The following is a 22,588-nucleotide window of genomic DNA, read 5'->3' on the forward strand; positions in this document are numbered from 1 at the left end:
GAAAACGATCGAAGGCATCGTGTACATTGACTACGGCTGCAACGCGGCTATAAAAGGGCACCATTTCCTCATCCCTCTCACACTCATCTCTCAAGCCTCCTCCGCTTGTTCGTTTCGAGCCAAATCCACCACTCGAGCCACCATGCAGTTCTACGGCCCTACCTACCGTCGCCCTCGCACCGTGCCGGAGAGGGAGTACCCGGCCAGAGTCATTGTCGAGAATAGCCTGAGGGTGTGGGCCATCTCAAGGTGGAGGGGCCCTAGAGAGTTGACTCGCTTCTTCCTCCAAGCCGGCTACCGCCACCTCCCTCCGGGCACTCCGCCCATGTTCCACCTCCACGAGTAGTACGATGGCGACGCCAACGGCATCGTCATCGGCCTCTACGTCACCTTCACCAACCCCTACGACGCTCACCACCTCCTCGGCCAGGTGTTCTGGTGTGGATGCGAGTTTATCGCGTTCACCACCTACAATATCTTCACCAACTTCCACCACGTATTCCCCCACCCCAACGGCATGCACACCCTCCCCTACCAGATGCCGGAGAACGACGAGTGAGGGGCGCCGGCTAAGGAGGGGCCAAGGTGTTGTTCGAGTGCGAGTCTTTCTATCTATCTAGCTTGTGTTGTGTTGGTTGGGGCGTGTGTGCCCGTGTCTTCTAGCTATATGTCTAGTTTTAATTATTTTCCTTTCATGTTTTATGCACTATATGTTGTAAGGGGATGCCCCTCTATATGTTCTCTAAGGGGATGCTACTAGGGTACCCGATGCCCCTCTATCGTGCTATCTATTAATGTTTTTTCGGGCCTAAAGTTTCTCTATTGCATTTTATTTATGTGGCCATGTGAACTAAAAAATGCACTAAAACATGATCCAATCATAAAAGTTGTTGTTAGCACGTGTCTAGTTAATTATCTTCCTTTTATGTTTTATGCACTATATGTTGTAAGGGGATGCCCCTCTATGTTGTAAGGAGATGCTACTAGGGGCACACCAGATGTCTTCTTTTTTTGAGAGGGGCACAACCTTTTTCGGTTAAAACACACGAGTAAAAACTTTGAAAACACCATAGCACAAATCAAAAAAATTAAAAATGGTGCTTGGTTGAAATAAACTAGAACCAAACAATTGCAACTTTTTTGGTTCACAAAGACTGCAAGTTAGACTGCTAACTAGAACCAACCTTTTGTTTTAGGCAAAACAACACGGGACCTACCATCGGACACGATAGCTTGTGCATAAAAATAGTTCAAATAATTATCAGATGAGTTATCTCAAAAAATGTGACTACAGGAAACTTAAAATTTGTGAAATAACCTAAAGCCGAAAAGATATATCGATGTCAATGACCGTGTGCACTTTTTTTTGCACTAGCTACACTTCTTTTATCAATGGGCATGGATATGTTCTATTCGGTCCTACCTAACTTCTATATGGGCCTGGCCTTTTCGGGCAACTGTGGATGAACCATTTTTTTCCTTTTCTCCCTCTACCACTGAAACTGAAACTGATGACGAACTGAAGAACTGAAAAAACGGGGCCGAAACAGAGTGGAGAAGACATGCCGAATTCGTACAGCGCAACACTTTTATTCAAACATCCATATCATTATGATTACAAATGATGCCCAATCTATTCACTTACGACTAATTATCATCACATAAACAAATGCGAGAGCAATTACACAAACATAAAAAAGTCCGGCCATCAGCCCCATCAAATTGCCCTGCTTCTGCAATTCGATGAGTTTCTTCATCTGCTTGTTCAGCTTCTTCAGCTCTGCCGTCACTCCTGCATCCCCACAGTAGCACCAATGGAATGGGCGCCCCCAATGGAATTGCCAGATCCAGGGGCCCCAGATCCAGACGGGCCCGATCCAAACTTCTCTGCCTCCAACGGTAAATCGAGCTCCCCTGATGCACCCTCCAGTTGAATCCGCTCTATGTACTCATCTAGCCACTCAAAATGGGTGCATTGTTTCAATTTCTGAAATCGGAAAGATGAACCCTAAATCCCAAATCCGATGAAAAATATGAACTTGGGAGACAAAAAACAAAATTGGCATATTGAGAAGTAAAATCTCACCTTTCCCTGCTCTGGTTTGCTCTCGCATTTCACGAATTCCCGCCCAAGGTTGCCATTCTTGTCGGTCGTTGTGACTAGCCGCTTCAGGGGTGCGGTACGTGGGCATGCAGGGCACCTTGTCATGGGCACTGCGCCATAGCGCGACCATGAGCGGCGGGAGGCTGAAGCGGAGCTCGACAATGCTAGGTCGCCGCCCGGAACGGCGTTGCTGCGCATCGTCGCCGGAGAAGAAGAACAACAACGGTCGGGGAGGGGGGGAGGATGGGAAGGCCGCGGTAGGGCTCGGGTGCTGCACGGCTCGGAGCACGGCTCGGTGTCCTCTTGTACCAATGCTGAGCTGGATAAGTTAGTGGGTCCCACGCTGTGGGTGCCGCTCACCTGACCAATGCTGAGCTGGATAAGTTAGTGGGTCCCATGCTGTGGGTCCCGCTCACCTGACCAATGCTGAGCTGGATAAGTTAGTGGGTCCCACGCTGTGGGTCCCGCTCACCTGATTCGAGTTTTAAACATGTGTCTTTGGATTAGGCAGCGGTGTCGCACGGCAGCTATTTTTTCCAACGTAGATGTCGCATGAAATCCATTTGAACCAACGATGTCGCATGAGAGACAATTCAACTCAACAACGTCGCAGGGGAGCTATTTGCCCGGTGGCATCGAGGCCGTCCTGGCCGAACAGGAACGGATGGTAGTCAAGGTTGAGGGGGGCGGAGCGCCAGAGGTGGCGCCACCGGGAGGCGAGGACCTGGGTGCGGGCGCCTTCCCGGGTGGGGAGGAGCGAGATGATGTCTCCGAGCACGCCGTCGGGGAGGCCGCTGAGGCGGTCCTCTCCGGGGAGCGGCGGTTCCTGGTCCTCCGCCGTAGAATCCGAGCCGTGCCAATCTGCAGCCGCCGCCGGCACCTCCGTTTCCATCTTCATCGCCGACGACCTGACAGAGACGATGTCCACGAGGACGGCGCCGGGGAGGTCGGTGCTGCGGTAGCCGCAGGCGCCTCCTCCGTCCCCAGCCATTCCGGGAAGGGGCGTTCCCGGGTCTTCCGCTTCTGTAGCCGCGGGCGCCAGCGCTTTCCTCTTCATGGAGCACGCCTCCGTCCCCATGGCTGGCGTACTGTGCGGCGGGGATGGAAGAGCACGCCGAGGAGGGAGGGAAGGAGGGGTAGGGGTTGGGTTGACGGCCCGTCGCCGGAGCCGACAGGAGCAGAGGAGATGGGCGGCAGCGGCGGCGGTTTTGGGGGAAAATGCGCGTGGGCGCCTGGCGGATCACACAACGACGACGTAGCAGAATGAATCAAAGCCCACTCAAAGCTGAAGTCTTCTTTTTTTGCTCAAAAAAATATGCTGATGTTTTTTTTTATCTCGAGGCATGCTCCTCTCCTGCTGATGTTAATCACTGCCATTAGCGTCCATCGATCGACACAGTGCTCTGGCAAAATATATTTTCTTATATTTATACTATTTATAGTATTTTCTTGTTGTAAAAAATACTTTTTTTGACCATGCCAATGTCAAAAAATGGGATTTATTTTTTTCCTTTAGAAAATGATACGGCGCTCTGCCTATCTAGACTGTTTTGGGGGGCTAATATAAAAAAAATAGAAAAAGTAAACGGGCCGTGTTAGGTTTCAGTGGCGCCAGGTTAGGTTATTGCTGATCTGTTGAGCTGATTAATGCAATTCCTTTGAACACCGCACTGTTGCCACCATTTGAAATCATCGCTGTCAAGATTGTTTTTGTGTTTGTTGTTCTCTATAAGTAAATGGCGATTCCAAATCAACTTTCCCCTTTCAGTTGTATGTTCAGTTAAACGCTGCTGTAAATGGCTTCATCAAAGACATGTCTAATTGCATTGCCTTGTGTTTTCCTGTATTTATCAGGGGTACCTGACCATTGTTGCAGAGTTACCCAGGTCATCTAAAATTCATAAATACTTCTTAGAAGTTTCAGCAAAGACTTGGTCTGCTATTGCTGGTGTTTGTGTATGTTCAGAGTTTAAACCAGCTGTCTTCCTTAACTGCCGCAGGGCTAAAATCAGCACTAAACATGTGGATGGTTCAGGTTTTGCTTTGCAGCCCTTCTGAGGTTTATTTTTTTTTTGTCCTCTTTCGTTTCTTTTCTTATGATATTCCTTCTTACTTTCATAGGGACTCCTGACCCTGAAACTGCGACTCCTGTGGTGCCCCGGCACCAAAAATCAGATACAGAGGTTCACTATTTCTGTCACGCGCTAACGCTAGCATGAGAACTTAGTTCAGTCTGAATATTTTGTAATTTGTTAATTTACCGTGCTAAGCATTTAGTTCAGTCTGAATATTTTGCAACCTTGAGTGTTCCTTTTTCTTTCTGTCACAGGCTCATGCTAGCACCTGCAACTTATTTCAGTCTGAATATGTTGATACTGAACCAGAAGTTGTCTCTAAACTGTCATATTGCTGCACTTGACAGCTCTGAAGTTTTCCAGACTTAAACACTTGACAGGTCATGGAAATGACACAAAGGGGAGAGCGGCCAGATGGTATCCAGGTATTCTCAATTTCTATTTGTCTCCTAGTATCATTGCTGCAGACTTTGTAACCCTGTTGTAATGTGATATAGGATATTAGTGACGAGCCGATCTCGGAACCCCGTATGGCACCCAAACCCAGGGTTTGCAGTTGAAAACTACTTCCTAACAAAACGTTCCACAGTATGATTTGCCTTCTTTTTTAGTCTCACCGTTTTGCGGGTATACCAAAGGGACCAGGCAAGGGTACCTAGCGCGACCCAAATAAAGGCGCGCCTAGTCCCGGGGAGCCGAAAGACCTCCCCGAACAAATCCGGGAGGTTGTCATGGCACCATGTGCCCCCAACCACCTCCCGGAAGCAACTCCATAAGAACTGAGCTGCCGGGCACCGGAAGAAGATGTGATTGCAATCTTCCGGTACCAGACAAATGGGGCATAGACCATCCCCAGGTCCATTACACTTACGGACCTCGGTGCCTGAGGGGAGGCGTCCTCTCACCCATTGCCATAAAAAAATACGGATCTTCAGAGGGAGTTTGATCTCCCAGAGCACCGTGAGCTCCACTGGACCAGGAGTAGGCACAATCGCCTGGTACAGAGATCTAGTCGAAAATCTACCGCTTGGCTCGAGGTGCCAGGAGAGCGAATCCGGTTCCAGAGAAGGAGGATGAAGGGCAATGCATTCAAGTAATTCATCCCATTGCGAGAGTTCGACCGCCCCGAAGGTGTGGCGGAAGGCAATCGCGCCTAGGTTCTCTAGGGCCGCGGCCACAGAGATCTGTGGGCGAACACAGATAGAGAATAGAGCAACAAACCGCTCTGCAAACGGGCGGGGTCCCGCCCATTTATCCAGCCAAAAAAGTGTGGCAGCCCCAGAGCCTATTTGGATGGAGGTCCCAATGCGCAGAATCGGTAACAAAGACATCACCGATTGCCAGAATTGGGAGCCTCCAGACCTAGAGGCAAACGCTAATGGTTGCCCGCGAAGGTACTTCCCACGTATAATCTGAAGCCACAGGCCGCCCTCCTCAGTTTGGATCCGCCAAAGCCATTTGGACAGGAGGGCAATGTTCATACGCTTGGAGGAGATGACTCCCAAGCCCCCCTGGTCCTTAGGTTTGTAGATCTCAGACCATTTGACCATATGGTACTTCTGCTTATTGTTCTCTCCCGCCCAAAAGAAGCGGGAGAGTAGTTTGGTAACTTCCTGATGAAGGGATTCATGTAGGCTATAGAATCCCATGATATACATCAGTAGGCTAATAAGGGAGGAGTTCATTAGAATCACTCGAGCGGCTTTGGAAAGCCATCCCCTTGCCAAGGCTCCGTTCTAGGTTGGAGCTTGGCGACTATTGGACGGAGATCCTTTTCCAGGAGTCGTGCATCACTAAGGGGCTTGCCTTGATCCTCATCTGATCCCTCAACTATCATAATGGTCTCATCCGCATATTGGAGATGGGTCAAACCCCCAGGAGTCACCAAATGAGGGCAAACCCCTCTAATGTGACCTGCACGCTTGGCCAAGTCCAGAATCGAGGCGAGCGCATCAACCACAAGGTTGAATAAGAATGGGGAGATCGGGTCTCCCTGCCGGACCCCTTGGCCAGTCATGAAGTAAGGTCCAACCTCCCCATTGATGTTAACAGCCGTCCGGCCACTCGTAACTAATTGCATCACCCGGGCCACCCAGTGGGGGTCAAAGCCACGTTTCAGCAACACTTCCCGAAGGAAGGACCAGTGAACAGTATCATAGGCTTTATGGAAATCGATCTTGAAAAAGACCGCACGGAGGTGTTTGCTCTTAACCTCATGGATAATCTCATGGAGGGCAAGGATCCCATCTAAGATATATCTCCCTTTTGTGAAGGCCGACTGGTTCGGGTGATGAATCCGGGGAGCAATAAGGGCCGCCCTAGTGGCGTACCCTTTAGCGAGGATCCGAAAAATCACATTGAGGACTATGATCGGACGGAATTGTCTAATGTCCGCCGCTCCCGGTACCTTGGGAAACTGATGATTTTAAATCTTGCATCAGAAAAAAAAAGGGAATGGCATATGATGAGTAATCCGGTCGGTTTGGCATGAAGGATGTTTGGCAAAATTCGAAAGATTAAACACAAATTTCACTATCAGAATGAATATGTTTTGATCCATATAGCTTGACACACTACAGATCTACAGTGCATAGGCATCGAGTTTCTGAGAAGGGAATAGATCACGCGGCTGAAATATAGATGCATAAGCTCATGTCTGAACTGTACATAGTACATGTGGAATTGCTTTATTGGACCATTCTTCTTTTCTTCTGTATATCACATTTAGCAAATCCAGTGAGCAATGGTTATCCTTTTTGAATATCAAACTTGTGTTACTCTTTTCTACGTTGTCTTATTTATCTCAGGTCTGACTCCTGAGCACCGATCAGTTTTATGCATCCTCTATTGTCACTTTTAGCTCTTAATATTTGCCTTTATTTTTTTGAAAGATCATAAGCTTACTCATTCATGATACATAGCCCCATTATCATTTTTTTTCCTGCAATACATGTTAACTATATTGTCTTCTTGTAGTTTTGTTACTTGTGCTGATGCTTGCCACTCAAACCAATATACTTGCTGCCTAGCTACTGTTGTGTCATGACACAGAAACTCTATTGAAACAGATCGACATAAAATGCATCAGGAAGATACGAGTATAGAAACCTTACGTGCTTACCGGCAGCCTGGGCGGTTGCGGCGAGCGCAGGACTCCCCGATCGTTACAAGCATGGAATGGGGCATCTCCCTCTTTAGATTGTGGACCTGACGGAAAAGGCCTTTATTCCGTCCGAGAGGAGCTATTGAACACGAAAGAGAACAGAATCAAGGATGGTGACAAGATTTATCATCCACCTCTCACCCTTAGTCTTTAATTAGTGATGCAGCTGAGATGAAGACTTTCCATGAAAGCAACCACCTCTGTCTTTAGTCTTTAGTCTTTAATTAGTGGAGGGAAAGAGCATCTCTGATGGAAGAGGATAGCTAGCTCCTCATCCATCATATCAGGTGCAAGCATGGAACCGGGCACCTCTGTCTTTAATTTGTGGACCTGATGGAAAATGCATGGTTCCCTCGGTGAAAGAAGGCTAGCCACCACGAAAGAAGTTCCCTCAGGTGGATGCAGCTTTGTTTCCTGTCGTGTTGAACACGAAAGATGGAAAAGAATCACCCCCCTTTATTCTTTGGTTAGTTATGCAGCTGAAAATGTTCTGGACCTTAATACATCATCAGTTTTAATGACACACTGGACAAACCTCTCAGAGCTCTTGTGCGCCTTGATGGTACCACATGGCCATTAGCAACTCAGGATTGAAGAATAGAATTGTATAACCTCATGAGAACAAGAGACATGGACAAGGATTAAAAGGTAGAAGAGCTATACTTCCTTCAGTAGTGAGTTTCTATTAAACTCAAAGAAAAAAAAGTAGCTATAGCAAAAAGAGCATCCTGTATAAGTTTGTACCACACATAATTTTGAATATCTATAAAGAGCAATTGAAAAACGAATATGAACAAAATTAAGTATTGAAAATATAAATATTGTGTAATACATCTAACCGCGAAAATGCGTGAGCCACCCCACTAGTTTTCTTTCTCTTGTGATGGTTCCTCCTCCGCCACGAAAGTTGATGATTGCAGATCTGTACCATAGAGGTAAGGCATCAAGCAAAGGTGATCTAATGCAGATGCTTATCAGCTTTGCAGTGCACCGGATACTATCCAAAATATCCGGCTTGCTCAACGAATAGATGCTTTCTCTGGATATGGTTTTCTTCCATCTTCTCTCCCTCTTTATAAACCATCTGCAGATTAGCGGGTCACCTGCGCTGCCTTGTACCCATACTAGTACACAAGAAGGGAACAAACTCCAGAGACCTTGAGAGAACAAACAATGGCGGACTTCGCGCTTGGGTTGACCAAGACGGCGGTGGAGGGGACGCTGAGCAGAGTCCAATTGGCGATCGATGAAGAGAACAAGCTGAGGGTGACGGCGAAGCAAGACCTGCGGTACATCACAGGCGAGTTCCAGATGATGCAGTCCTTTCTCAAGGTTGCCAACAAGGAGCGCGCCAATAATGAAGTGGTGAAGACCTGGGTGAGGCAGCTCCGAGACCTTGCCTTCGATGTCGAAGACTGTGTTGAGTTTGTTGTCCACCTGGACAACAACTCGGCCTTGATCTGGTTGTGGCGCCTGGTACCATCCTGCATGGCACCACCTCGGACTCGGGAGCTGGACAGGGCAGTCGCTGAGTTAAAGCAGCTGAAGGCAAGGGTTGAGGAGGTAAGCCAGAGGAACACACGCTACAACCTCATTAGTGACTCCGGCTCCCATGCCAAGACCGCCACACCGACCGAGCAGCTGGCTGCCCTGGCCACCACCAACCCATCAGCATTCCACATGCTAACTGAGGTCTGGGAGGCTGCTGGGAGGCGACGCGGCATGAGCGACCTACAGAAGTTGATCCTAGGTGAAGGCAGTGACCTTCAAATGATCTCCGTATGGGGAAGTACGGCAGCTGATCTTGGGACAACGTCCATTTTCAGCATGCTGTATAGTGACCCAGATATTTGCCGAGCATTCAGAAGACGTGCATGGGTGAAGTTGATGCATCCTTTTAAACCTGACGAGTTCCTCAAGAGTTTGCTGACTCAGTTCTACGTGAGATCTCACCAAGAAAACATAGATGTAGATCATCTCACGAAGGCTGAGCTCATGCAACAAGTGAAGGTGCACAAGTATCTCATCATTCTAGAAGAAGTATCTGGTGTGGCGGACTGGGATGCCATCCGAGAGTACCTGCCGGACAATGAGAATGGCAGCCGAATCATCGTGTCCACAAAGCAATTAAGGAATGCACTCTTGTGCACAGGGGGTGGGGAGTACCAAGTTTCAGAGCTCAGGAGATTCTCTGACGATCGATCTCTTTGTGCCTTCTCCAAGAAGGTAATTAACCCAGAACATCGTCTTCTACTTCCAAACTATACTCCATTCCAAATAATTGAAGATTTTGACTTTTCAAGGACTCCACTGTGTAATTTGACCTTTAGTTTCTATACAAATATGTAACAAATTATTACAAAAAGTGATAAATCTGATGGCACTGTTTTCATCTAATCAATCACAGCAATTACATATTACTTTCTAAAACTGTAAAACATAAATAATAATTATATAAAATAGTTGGCAAAGATAAAGAAAATTTATACCATACTTTGTGAAGTGCTAAATATCTTAGAACAGATGGGGCACTAGGCTAATCATAGGTTTGTGGTCTATTTCTTAATCGGTATCTCCATCAAGGACGCTGTAAAGTTAGGTTCTCAAAAGGAATACCAAACAATGGATGTAACTTAATTGACCATTGTTAGTTGGCTGTAGACATAATAGCTAGTACTCCTATATTGTTTGCAGCATTTATACAAATCATGTTGTTTTAGGTTTTGGCACATTGTTCCATGCACAGATATTCTATGTACCTTAATATAAGACATTTTTTTAACTGCAAAAACGTCTTATATTAAGGTACAGAAGGTAGTATATATAATTGTGATACTATGAATCTACTTTTGATGGCAAATATATGGTACCATTTCCATTGAATCAACCTAAATATCTTGTTATGTATATGAATGGTCAGACTAGAGAAGTTCACCTGCTCATTGTAGGAAATCTTCTTTCCAAAGGGATGGATTATTAATATCTATGGTTTATTCTTTGTCCATCCGTTTCCAAAGCATCCAGAGTTCTAAATATCTGGATGTCGAAATGGTTAAAATAGATATGTAACAAATACATGTGGTTTATTCTTTAAAAATGATGCATTCTAATTGGCTTGGACTTTGTACTCACAACGAACTAACAGCACATTGTATTTGGATTTAAGTGGTTGATTTCCATTATATTAAATGTACTATATTGAATCCAAAAGAAATATAGGCTATATTGGTAGATTATTGCAAATTTGATTTACTTATAATTATCTATATGTATCTTATGTTTATCTGGCTGTCGTTTTTATCATCTGATGGTGTTGTGTGAAATGTGGGACATCTTAAAAAAATTTCTAGAAAACAATCAAAACACTTGCACTAGTAGGAAATAGGATTTGTTACCACCATTCAGTTTTTAAAATAAAATCCAATGTAATTTTCCTAAAGAATCAAGAAGTAGACTAGGTTTAAATAATGAACTCGATATATAATCAAATTGAATTTGGTCACGTACTAATTCTAGTCAACCAGGTGCACCTGACAGGTACTGAATTGGTAGTAAAACAGAATGCATGAAGACTAACTGCTGCAATACGGGGTATCTATAGTTTCAGAATTTGGTAGGATAAGTTAATCCTAGTAATAATAGGTAGAATATGTTAACTACATTATTAACAAAACTGTAATAATCCTGTAAGAACCCCCACCCCCCAACCCCCCTCACCCACCAACCCACACACCAAGAAAGTCCCAACCCTGAACCAAGAAAAGCGTGTACTTTGTGAAAGGGGGAAAAAGAGCACTTCAAGTAGAAGCTTATAGTTGAATGCGCAGTTGGATTAATGGGAATTTGAAGCTTAAAGTCCTGCCCTTCTAGTTTAACAGTTATGGCCCTTACTTGCAGGCAGGGCGTCACAGTGGTATGCACGATCTTATTTGGCAAATAAGGTGTCGTGGTGTGATTTCACTATGGGGGATTAGCGATGCCAAATCATCACTCATCAATAAAGTGTACACCAGCATAGTGTATAAGAGTAAACAATTCGATGGAGTTGAATTTCAACGACACAGCTGGGTCGACGTGCCCGCTCCTTTCAATTTGGAGGTCTTCTCTCGGCGCTTACTTGTAAGTTTCCGCTCAGAAGATCTTCAAACCGAAGAAATTGCAATGGTTGGTATGATGGAAGAGCCAGGCCTAACTCAAGAGTGTTGCAAGTTTCTGCATGAAGACGATTGCCTCGTTGTTATTAATGATCTGCAGTCCACACATGACTGGGACTTGATAAAAACTGCTTTCTTGTCCGAGCCTATTAAAGGATGTATTCTTATCATTACAAATGAATCAAGCGTTGCCAGACATTGCGTAGAGGAGGAAGATGGGGTTCTCAACATCGAAGATTTGAAAGCCCATACTATGCTTCGCCCCTTGATAAAGGTACGCATGCTTCCAAATCTCAACCTAAATTGAGCCCAGTTCTCTTTGTCATTGACCATCTCATTGATGGGCAAAAATCATATTGATGGAGGTCGATCGGACCACCGGAGGGTCTTCCCAGCAGCATGTCGAACTCTTGCACCTATCGTTTGAATTATTATGTATCTTTACTTGTAGGATTGCCAAAACTATGGAATTAGATGGAAGGAGGCTACTCACAGGGGTCGCCTTTTCTCCATCAGATTGGGGGAGACACGTGAATGGTTCACAAAATTTGGACACATGTATTGGGAAGAAGCGAGGGACCTTCGGTTTCTTTTACACAATCCTGGTGTGATCTCGTTGTGGGGACCTGCTGGTGCTGGGTTATCAACTCTTGTTAGAATCTTGTACTATAAGGTAATGCTTAGGTCTGATGCTTCTTGGGAGTGGGAATATCATCAAGAGAGGCCAGTTAGCTGGGAAGAGAAAATTACAATGTTTAGCTGGGTTGATGTGCCCCATCCTTTCAATTTAAAAGACTTCTGTTGGCGCTTGTTACTGGATTTTCGTTCAGATGATCTTCGAGCCAAGAAAATTGCTGCAGTTGGTATAATGGAAGGCGAAGACCCAATTCAACAGTGTTCTAAGATTCTGCGTGAAGACGAATGTGTCGTCGTTATTGATGGTCTACGGTCCACCGATGATTGGGATTTGATAAAAGCTGCCGTATTACCTGACCCAATTACCAGCCATATTATTGTCATTGCAAATGCTGCAAGTGTTGCCACACATTGCGTAGATAAGGAAGATCGAGTGATCAAGATAAATTGTCTAGAAGCTGGTATGGCCATTGGTCCCCCGATAAAGGTGTGTTAATTTCCTATAAATAGAGCTAATTCTCTACTGTGCCAATAATCTATGGATTAATTTCCTTGACATATCTATATATTTAGAAGAACTTCCATTTTATGGTGCAAATGGAGTCTGGGACTTTACTCTCCGAATTTAGTGCCTAAACTTTCTAAACCTACTCATTTAGATTGTATATATGCTTGATGATCACTTATTCAAACTAGAAATCAGAACAATGGATTATTTTTCCCATAATGTTTGCCTAACATTCCTACAGATCGGGGGCAACGTCGCTACTCACACTCCAGGAAAGAACGAAACAGAACACACGCCGCCACTCCAAGCGAGCCCCTGTGCTGCCCATCCCTCACTCGCCGTCGCCGGAGGAAGGCTAAGGACAAAGCCCGACGGCTGACGGCAGCGGCGAGGAGACGCGCGGCCCATGCCCACGCCTCTCCTCGATCTCTTTCATTCCTCCCCAGCCAGATCCAGATCCGCTCCCGCCGCGGCCCCGAGCGGCGCGCCTCTCCCGCTCATCACCAACCTCCGGTCGGCTCCCGAGTGTGTCCCACGACCCTTCCTCGCCTCGCTGGGCTCGCTCCCTTCCCTGGCCGTGCGGGACGGCTCAAGCTTGCTCCCTCCTCCCCCCCCCCCCTCCGAGAGGCTGCCGGGTGGGGTGCTAGCAGACCTAGAGCTCAGCAATGTCCACGGGCGGAGCATTGACAGCGAGCAGGTCCAAGGGCGGAGGAGCTCTCCTGATCCGTCGGCTGCGCATTCATCGTTTTGCTCCTGCTGCTTCTCTGCCTGCTGGTCGGTGGGTCATTCGGTAGGTGTGGAGGCCGGAGAAATCCTTGTCGGCGGTCGCCAGCAGACAACGTCGATGTCTACGGGCGCCGCATCCACCTTGGTGGCGTTGTCTTGCCTCCATCTCACATACGGTTGGCCTGGAGACTGAATCCCTGCCGGCTCCTCTGCTCTGCCTCCCATCGTTCTGCCTCCTGCTCCCTTCGTGTTGATGTGTCCTTCTCGGCAAGCCCGCAATCTCCTCTTCTCGCCATGAGAGCTTCTTGCAACACTATGTCCGGCCCTTGCTTCCTTTGTTTTCATCAACAGGTGGTCGTGTGTGTCCTCCATCTACCCTCCGCCATGCGCCATCTGCCTTGGTTGAGATATTTTCTTTCGAGGCCTCTCTGTGAGCTTGGTTGAGATATCCCTTCCGGTGGTGAATTTAACACTCTCTCGGTGCATGCTCGCTGAGCCGGCATCTCCCCCTCCATCCTCACCTCTCCACGGGCACCCACCCTAATGTTGGGTGTGCGATGGCTAGGGGTTGGCAATGGTGCTGCTCCCTGGTGGTGGAACCCTGCGTTATCTTAGGTCTGTGGTTTTGATGTTGCTGTTGCTCATGTGCTCTTGCGGCGACCTCTGAGCTTGCCGCCTTGTTGTCTTGCTAGTGCTACCTCGTAAATGGTTCGGCATAATCTGAGCTGCTTCTCCCAACCACCTATCTCTTCTGGTAGTTGGCGTTTGCGTTGTGTTGTATCTATGTATGGGGTGTTTTGTGTTTACCTGTTCTTTTGCCCCTCGGGCTGTATGTTTTTTGGATCCGGTTTTTCTTATAAACTGGATCAAGGTTTTCGATCCGGTCTTTCTCGTACTTGCAACTTATTTAATACTTGCATGCATGTAATCGTAATGACACTGTGCTACTTCCTTCCCATTCCTTCCTAAACCACAACCGGCGGGCATGGCTTGTGCTAATTTAACAGTTCTGCATGTAACTTGCAGGGTTGTATATTCTCCAACAGGAGAGCAGAGGCACGTGCCTTGGTCAACACATTTGCACTTCTTGGGCATCAGAATCTATCAGCTGATCTGCTTCGCAGCAGTTTAGATTCCTCAGGTCCTAGTGTGTCCTCATTGTGGGGAATTTCTGGTGTGGGGAAATCAGCCGTGGTCAGAAGTCTGTACTGCCACCTGTTGCTTGGACTGGATCAATATTTCAAGTTTGGCAGCGGACACAACCTCACTAGTCCCCAAACGGAATTTACCATGTGCAGCTGGGTAGACGTGCGTCATCCATTTAATTTGATAGATTTCTCTTGCCATTTGCTCCTGGATTTTCACTCAGATAATCTTCAAGCTAAGGAAAAGGCAGCAATTGGTATCATGGAAGGGCAAGATCCAGTTCAAGAGTGTTGTAGAATTCTGTGTGAGTACAGAAGTCTCATTGTTATCGATGGATTACGGTCCACGGAGGATTGGGACTTGATAAAAGCCTCCTTCTTACCCAATCCTACGAATGCATGTATCATTGTAATTACAAATGAAGCAAGCGTCGCTACACATTGTGTAGATAAGGAAGATCGTCGAGTGGTCAATGTAAGTCTTGAAGCTGACATGGCGCTCATTCTCTTCAAAAAGGTGTGTGTGCTCTCAACCATTTATTTATTAATCTTCGTTGAATCAAGGTATGCAAAATTTAAAATCCCATAAACTTTGTTTTTGCCACTCTAGCTTTTGACCACTTTGCTTTTGCCACTCTAGAATTTGACATTTCACTTTTGCCACTCTTAGTTTTTGACAATACATCACAATTGCCATTCCATGGCAAAAACAATAATTTTAGAGTGGCAATTATGATACATTGTCAAAATCTGAAGTGGCAAAAGTGAAATGAAAAATTATTGCTTTTGCCACGAAATGGCATTTGTAATGTATTGCCAGAAGCTAAGAGTGGCAATAGTGATATGTCTAATTCTAGAGTGGCATAAGCAAAATGGGCAAAAGCTAGAGTGGCAAAAACAAAGTTTTCCCATGCAAATAAGTGGGCGACATCATTGAAAAAACACTCATGCTTTTGAGATTATTGTGTATATTTAAAAGATCAACAACGAAAATGATTTAATTTAACATGGTCCATCGTACCTACTCTTTTTACATGAGAGATAAGAGTATATAATAGAATTGAGCCATTGATCTTATCAATTGGTGGTCGATTAACTCTTATCTTTTTATCTCACATGAAAAAGAGAAGATAAGAGGGAGAATGCTAAATTTTGCCATGAAAAGAAGAAAATCTTGTTGACCTAGCGAAGGAATGATGTTGTAGTGGACCTGTATAGCTATGTCGACGGCCCCGTTAGCCCCATCGACATAGGCCTCACGCCGTCAAACAGCCATCACCGCCCGGGTAGCCGAGCTCACAGGTATGCCGACGGCCCTTCCTATGCCGACGGCCACCATGGGCATATATCCATCGATGCCGACAGCGGAGCTATGCCGACCAAACCTGGCCAAATGGGCCGGCCTAGGCGTGCCGGCACGATAGCCCGCGTGCCTGGCCCGTCACGGGCTGACCCGGCACGTGACTTAATGGGCCGTGCCCGGCACGTGGCCCGGCTAGGGCCGTGCCTGGGCTGGCTAGGCAGGCACGCGTGCCAGCCCGACCCGGCACGCCTAACCATCTGTTATGTGGGGACTAGCTGGCATGGGTAGGAGCGTTTTGCTCGGAGGAACGTTGCGGGAGGGACCAGGAGGTGTGGCCCATGAGAGCGACGTTCGTACGAGAGCGAGATGATAGCGACGTGCCTCCTGGCACGAGCGAACGAGAGAGACGTGCCTTGATGTGCCTCCTGCACGAGCGCACGACGTGTAAGATTTTTTTTTTTTCAAAGCAAGAGATCACGTACGTAGCATGCATCGATTTGTTACTTCTTTTTTGATGTGAAACGCCTCAATCTGCCTCTCGTGCTGGCGTGCTTACCGGGCCAGCGTGCCGGCATGTTTACTGAGGGGCCGTGCTTGGGCCGCGGAGGTCAGCACGTGTGCCGGCCCGGCCCGGCCCGTGTACTAAGCGTGCCTGGTCGGGCCGTGCCGTGCCTGGCCCGTTTAACTTAGGCCGGGCCGTGCCGGCCCGTTTGGCCAGGTTTGATGCGGACGGCCCCCGTCGGCATAGATGGATATATGCCGACGGCTTGTCTACACCTACTGCTTGACCTAGGCCGTCGGGATATCTGCATCTATGCCGACGGGGGCCGTCGGCATAGATCAAGCCGTCGGCGTACACAGTTATTCTGGTAGTGCGTAGCGGACCAGTAGGCCACACTGCATTCCACAGAGCACAATAGTCCAAATAATGAGATGAGAGTCCCTTACATAAACATACTAGTGAAAAACCAAAAATAATTACGACGCATGCACAATTCCAAACACTTCTGTGAGGTGGAGGAAGCTGGCAGGGCGGAGGAGGCTGTGCTCCATGCAGTGGACTGTGGACGGCACTGTGGAGGCCAGCTGCGCAGTTGAGGATGTTGGGTTTCAACCGCATCTTCAAGCAACCACAAAAGTAAAAAAAAGGCTTATTCCTGCATGTGGCAGGATAAGATAACATGCATTAAATGCATGTTAGGGTAGGATAGGAGTGGACAGTGTGACTAAGGGGGTGTTTGGTTCAGGGACTTTTTAGTCCCAGAGACTAGAAAAAGTCCCTAGGAACCAAACGGGAGGGACTTTTTTTACAGGGACTCTTGATTACAAAAGAGAGATTACAAATCCTTCTATACAGCAAATGAACCGACTATGGACTGCACATTACGTGCATTACAAACTAGTACTGCACTAGTGTGTGAACAAGAAGCAAAAGTCTTAGGGGGTGTTTGGTTCAGAAGTCCTAGGACTTTTTCTAGTCCCAGGGACTAATCAAAAAAGACTCTCTAGTAGAATATGACCTCTACCACAAACAGGGCACCCCTACCACTCATAGTGCAGGACCCATGGCACTCACAGAACACGCATAACACTCCAAATCAGGACCCCTACCACTCACAAGGTAGAAACCCTAGCACCCATAGTACACACCTACCACAATAGTTTGGGCTAACAATTGGCATCAGAGACTCGTTCAAGCACCCATAGTACAAACCTACCACGTACAATTGGCAGTAATACTAGACACATCTTCAAGACATCAAAACCATCCTGTGTTCAGCCCTAGCTCCCCTCTGCTCCTCTACTTCTAGTCTGTTTCTAACAATATTTCAATATTTCATAAACATTTTCATTGATATTTCATGCAAGTACATATGTTCCAGTGAAATTTTAAATCAACATTTCAGTGATAACACAACTTGAATCACCATTCCCAACTTTCCATATCAGTGTATTTCAGAAACATATCAATTCTAGAGGATAAGAAACATTTTTAATCTAATTGAGTCATATTTTATTTCAGTTGTGTGTCTGACAAATCTTAGAAACATCTCGGCCTTGTTCCACACAGGTTTCACATATCCACAAATCCAGAATTGCATTTTCAGTCATGTTTAATATATATTTCACAAATATAGAAATGCACATTCCATTATTTCAGTTTCTACTATGCACATGAATATCCTCCTTTTTTATAAAAAAAACATGCATTTCACGACCATTCCACAAGGATCGGATTTCAGAACTGCAATCATGGCCTAAAAGATTTTAGAAATAATAAATAATGGATAGATACATGTAGCTCCAAAAATTTACTCCCTTATGTACCCTATTTTCTCCCTTGTACATTTGTATGTATTGACTAATATATTTTCTGTCGGAGCTTCCCCTACAGTTTTCAGTCAAAACATGCATGCACCTTCACAAATGTCGTCTCATACATGTTTGCATCCATTTCACAATTCTTACCAACATAATACATATTACCACCAAAGCATAAATGCACATAAAAGAGAAGAACTTATTGGCCCCATTGACATGCTCTTGTGTGCGTCCAAATTTACCACCCAAGCCTAAACCAGAAATAATCAGACAACCCTGAAGATCATATCTTTAAACCCAACACCAATAACTAAAACTACTACATGGATCTACGGGGGAATACACCAGGTTGAATCACACCAGCATTGCAGCACCGTGTAGGAGTCCAATATCTAAACCGGCTCCGTGCCTTGGCACGAGCTCGCCAACGCCTACGCGGACCCCACCCTCGTGGTGGTTATTGCTGTCCGTTGCGTTGTCTCGTCACTCCAGGGGACATGTACACATGAATCCTATATTATTAGAGAAACACACGAATTTGGATCAGGGATTGTTTGATACCATGGAAAAAACAAAGGAAATGTCAAAGATGTTGGGGTGGACGGGAATTGTCCTCCAAAAAAAGGGCTCTTTGATTCACATCATTCAAAATCCGCGGGAATAGAAAGAAAAAAATAGGATCGGCATGTCATGCTCATCTCAATCCTACATGATTTTGGTTTATTTGATTGCATCATAGGAAAACCAAAGGATGATTTTAAAGAGGTTTGAGTGGATACTATCCTATGAAATGTAGCAGACGGGAATCCTTTAGAAAAATTCCTATAGGATTCAATCATATGAATCAAACAACCCAACATCGGAAGAAATCTTAAGGATTCTAATTCTCCAACATTCCTATAAAATCCTTTGAATCAAAGGAGCGCACTGTCAAATCAATCTTAGGGTTTTTTTTCCTAAGGATTCCATTCCTGTGAATCAAATGGCCTATGTAGGAAAAAAATCATAAAAATCCAAATCCTCCAAATATTCTACCAATTCCATTGAATCAAACCACTTGTGAATCTAGAACCCTGACCAGCTGATGCTCCAACAAGTCCAGTTGTCTTAACACTACTAGCTAATATGCCAATAGACTCAAGTCCCAACCGGCATATAACACCACTTAAAACCATAGTGCACAACATTAGTGTTGCCTATTTGATAGTGAATCTGGAATTTTATTTTATTTATATTGAGGAAAACTAGGTTCGGTCATGTCAGGAATGGAAAACAATTACAATATTTGATTTTATTTTTCAAAGTTTAATTTCAAATTTATTACTTATTTGGTAGGCAAAATCTGTATTTTTTATGTTGATACTGAATAACTTATGGTAACTACTATTTGCCAAATAGAGATTTTACATTATTTTAGAAGCTAATGTATTTCTGGATTATAGATCACAAAGGATGGGATAGAATTGACTCCTGACGAGATGGAGCTCTCCAAAGTTACCGTAGGCAGATGTGGTGGGATTCCTAAAGTTATTGCTACTATAGGCCACCTCTTCACCAAAGAGAATGCCGCTGGAAGGCGCTGGTCTGTATCGGCCACAGATTTGTTGAAGGAGATAAATGATGACTTTATGCACAAGTTGGAGACCGATCAAGAATTTCACAGTTTAAGGGATCTATTCTCTTGGATGCAGTCCTACTTTGATGGTTGCTCAGATTCCCTCAAGCCATGTATTTTCTATCTCTCAATCTTCCCTCCAGAGCAGAAGCTAAGGCAGAGGCATTTGTTGAGGCGGTGGATTGCTGAGGGTTATTGCAGGGACACGTATAATGCTACTGCAGAGGAGAATGGGGAGAGATTGTTCATGGAACTCGTTAGTTTGAGCATAATCCAACGATGTCAGAAGACAATGAAGTGCCTATACCAAGTCAATGGTTTCTTTCATGAATACATCATTTCACGGCGAATGGAAGACAACCTCGTCTTTGCACTAGAGGGGAATTGCAGCCCGAACTCGCAACATGCAGGTCAACACCTCACCATAAGGGAGGACTGGGACAGGGACATCACAGTGTTTAAGACCATGGACTTCTCACGTCTACGGTCCTTGACTGTGTTTGGAAAGTGGATGTCATTCTTCCTCTCCTCTGACATGAGTCTACTTCGGGTGTTAGATATGGCGGATACATCAGGTATACTAGATGCCGACCTTGAGCAGATCGTGAAGGTGCTACCTCGTCTTAAGTTTCTCTCTCTGCGAGGATGCAAAGGGATAAGCCATCTACCAGAATCATTCGGTGGCCTGAGGCAGCTGCAAACGTTGGATGTCAGAGACACCTCAATTGCCATGCTACCGTTGTGTGTCATCAAGCTACAGAAGTTGCAATACATTCGTGCTGGCACCATCATATCATCTGATGAAGGCGATGACGCTCTTGCAAGTATACCAACAACAACAGTAGACCAGACATCAAGACCATTGGAGAGCAGTGATGACATGGTCACAACACTACCGGAAACAACAGAGGAGGTTCAGACATCAACACCACCAGAGGCCAGTGATGACGTGGTCACAACTCTACCGAAAACTACGGAGGAGATTCAGACATCAACACTACCAGAAACGAGAACAGAGGTTCAGACATCAATATCACCTGAGGGCAGTGATGACATGGTCACAGCACTACCGGAAACAACAGATGTTCAGACATCAACACGGTTGTCATGGAGCTGCCGGCCATGTAGTTTGGTGTCTAGCTGGTTATCCAAGTTGCGCAGACGCCGACTTGATAATGATGGTGTTGAGTTTCCTGTAGGGATTGGGAGCATGACGGCCTTGCATACTATTGGTGTTGTCAATGTCAATATTCCAAATGGAAAGGCAATCCTAAAGGAGCTTAAGAACCTTACACAACTACGCAAGCTCAGCGTGTCTGGCATAAACAGGCAAAACATACAAGAATTGTGTAATTTCATCTCCGGCCACAAGCATCTGGAGTCCTTGTCATTGCGACTCGATAAGGATAAGGATAAGGATGAGGGGTTACTTGCTTGTTTCGGTGACATGATTTCCCAGCCACCCAAGACCCTAAAGAGCCTCAAGCTGTACGGGCATGTAAACAAACTGCCAATTTGGATCAAACAGCTTAATAATCTCGAGAAGTTACATCTTGAGTTGACCATACTAGTGCCAGAGGACATGCACTTCCTTGGTGGATTACCAGATAGATATTGCTTACGTGGCCTTTGTGTCAAGCCAATTCAAGATGGCGAACTCAATTTTGGCACCCTGGGTAATGTTATCTTTTCGAGATTACGGGTCCTAGAGATCGATTGCACCTCCAAGTTACACGTAACTTTTGTAGAGAGGGTGTTTCGGGAAGCTGAGGTGCTAAAGATTCACTGCTCTGATGGGGCGTCTTTGCGGATTTCTGGGCTAGAGCATATGAGTGATCTCAAAGAAGTGTGGCTGAAGGGTTCGTATGGTGACGAACTCAAGCAAGAGTTGCAACAGCAACTTTCCGTGCATAAAAGAAAACCCGTCCTGAAGCTAGTGCAGCGACGCTCGTCCTGATAGGCTCTCTCTCTCTCTCTCTCTATTCATTTGTTATTTCTGTACTTGTAAGTTGTAACAAGTCCTGTAGAAAGGAATACAGTTCTGCATTGCGCATCGACGGTGCACTCTGCATGCAAACTTCTGACAAAGAAACTGCCCTTGTGATGTATTTATTTCATTGTCGTTCTGTAACATATATAGTGAAGTTCTATTATTATCTATTATATAGTGAAGTTCTATTATTATAGCGACTCTCTTCTTGCTTCAGTGAACTTGCTTGCTTGTGTTTATGTGATGGTAGGGAGATCCTGGAGCAATTTTATCATGGCATTGGCATTTCTAGGTTGCTCGTAGATTAACCTGATTGATTTATCACATGTTTGGGGCTTATTAGTATTGCTTATTACACTAATGGTCCATAAGCAAAAAAATGTGTAGATAGATACCCCTGTACTGTACTATTGATTCACTAACAAGTGCAAATACACAAGCATAATCGTCTCAATAACAGAATGCAGCGAATTAGCAGACATATTACGCAGTCCAAGGAACTCTATCAACGAATACAACTTGAATCAGTACTACTAGAGGGCACAGGTCAAGGGAGCTGCCCTGTGTTGGCAGTTCCCAACAACTTCAGCGTGCCTGACATAGATATCTGATGAGATCTATATTTGAGCTTCCAAAAACAAAACCAGCAGGTCAGCGTAACAACAGCCAAAGCCGGGCTTGATCAAAGCAGCTCAACATCAGGACCACTGGACCTTTTTATGTTGAAAACAGAAACAGTTCCCTACTTCCACGGTGAAGCCCCATGTCCTCCTTGTTCCGACTGACAGGTGATGTGAACTGGAGACATCGCCCAACATTCCGAATGCGCAACAAACTGTTCTACACA

General features: G+C 45.7%; 1 protein-coding gene across 1 annotated transcript; it reads left to right on the forward strand.

The window, feature by feature from the left end:
- Window positions 1-8,466: 8,466 nt before the first annotated feature.
- Window positions 8,467-21,868, forward strand: LOC123183238 (disease resistance protein Pik-2). Its single transcript, XM_044596006.1, has 5 exons — window positions 8,467-9,568; window positions 11,240-11,770; window positions 11,948-12,619; window positions 14,393-15,028; window positions 19,579-21,868. The coding sequence occupies exons 1-5, from the start codon at window positions 8,516-8,518 to the stop codon at window positions 21,706-21,708; spliced, it is 5,022 nt and encodes a 1,673-aa protein (XP_044451941.1). The 5' UTR covers window positions 8,467-8,515; the 3' UTR covers window positions 21,709-21,868.
- Window positions 21,869-22,588: the final 720 nt, after the last annotated feature.

This window comes from Triticum aestivum, chromosome 1D (assembly GCF_018294505.1).
Source record: "Triticum aestivum cultivar Chinese Spring chromosome 1D, IWGSC CS RefSeq v2.1, whole genome shotgun sequence".
NCBI classification, from domain to species: Eukaryota; Viridiplantae; Streptophyta; class Magnoliopsida; order Poales; family Poaceae; genus Triticum; species Triticum aestivum.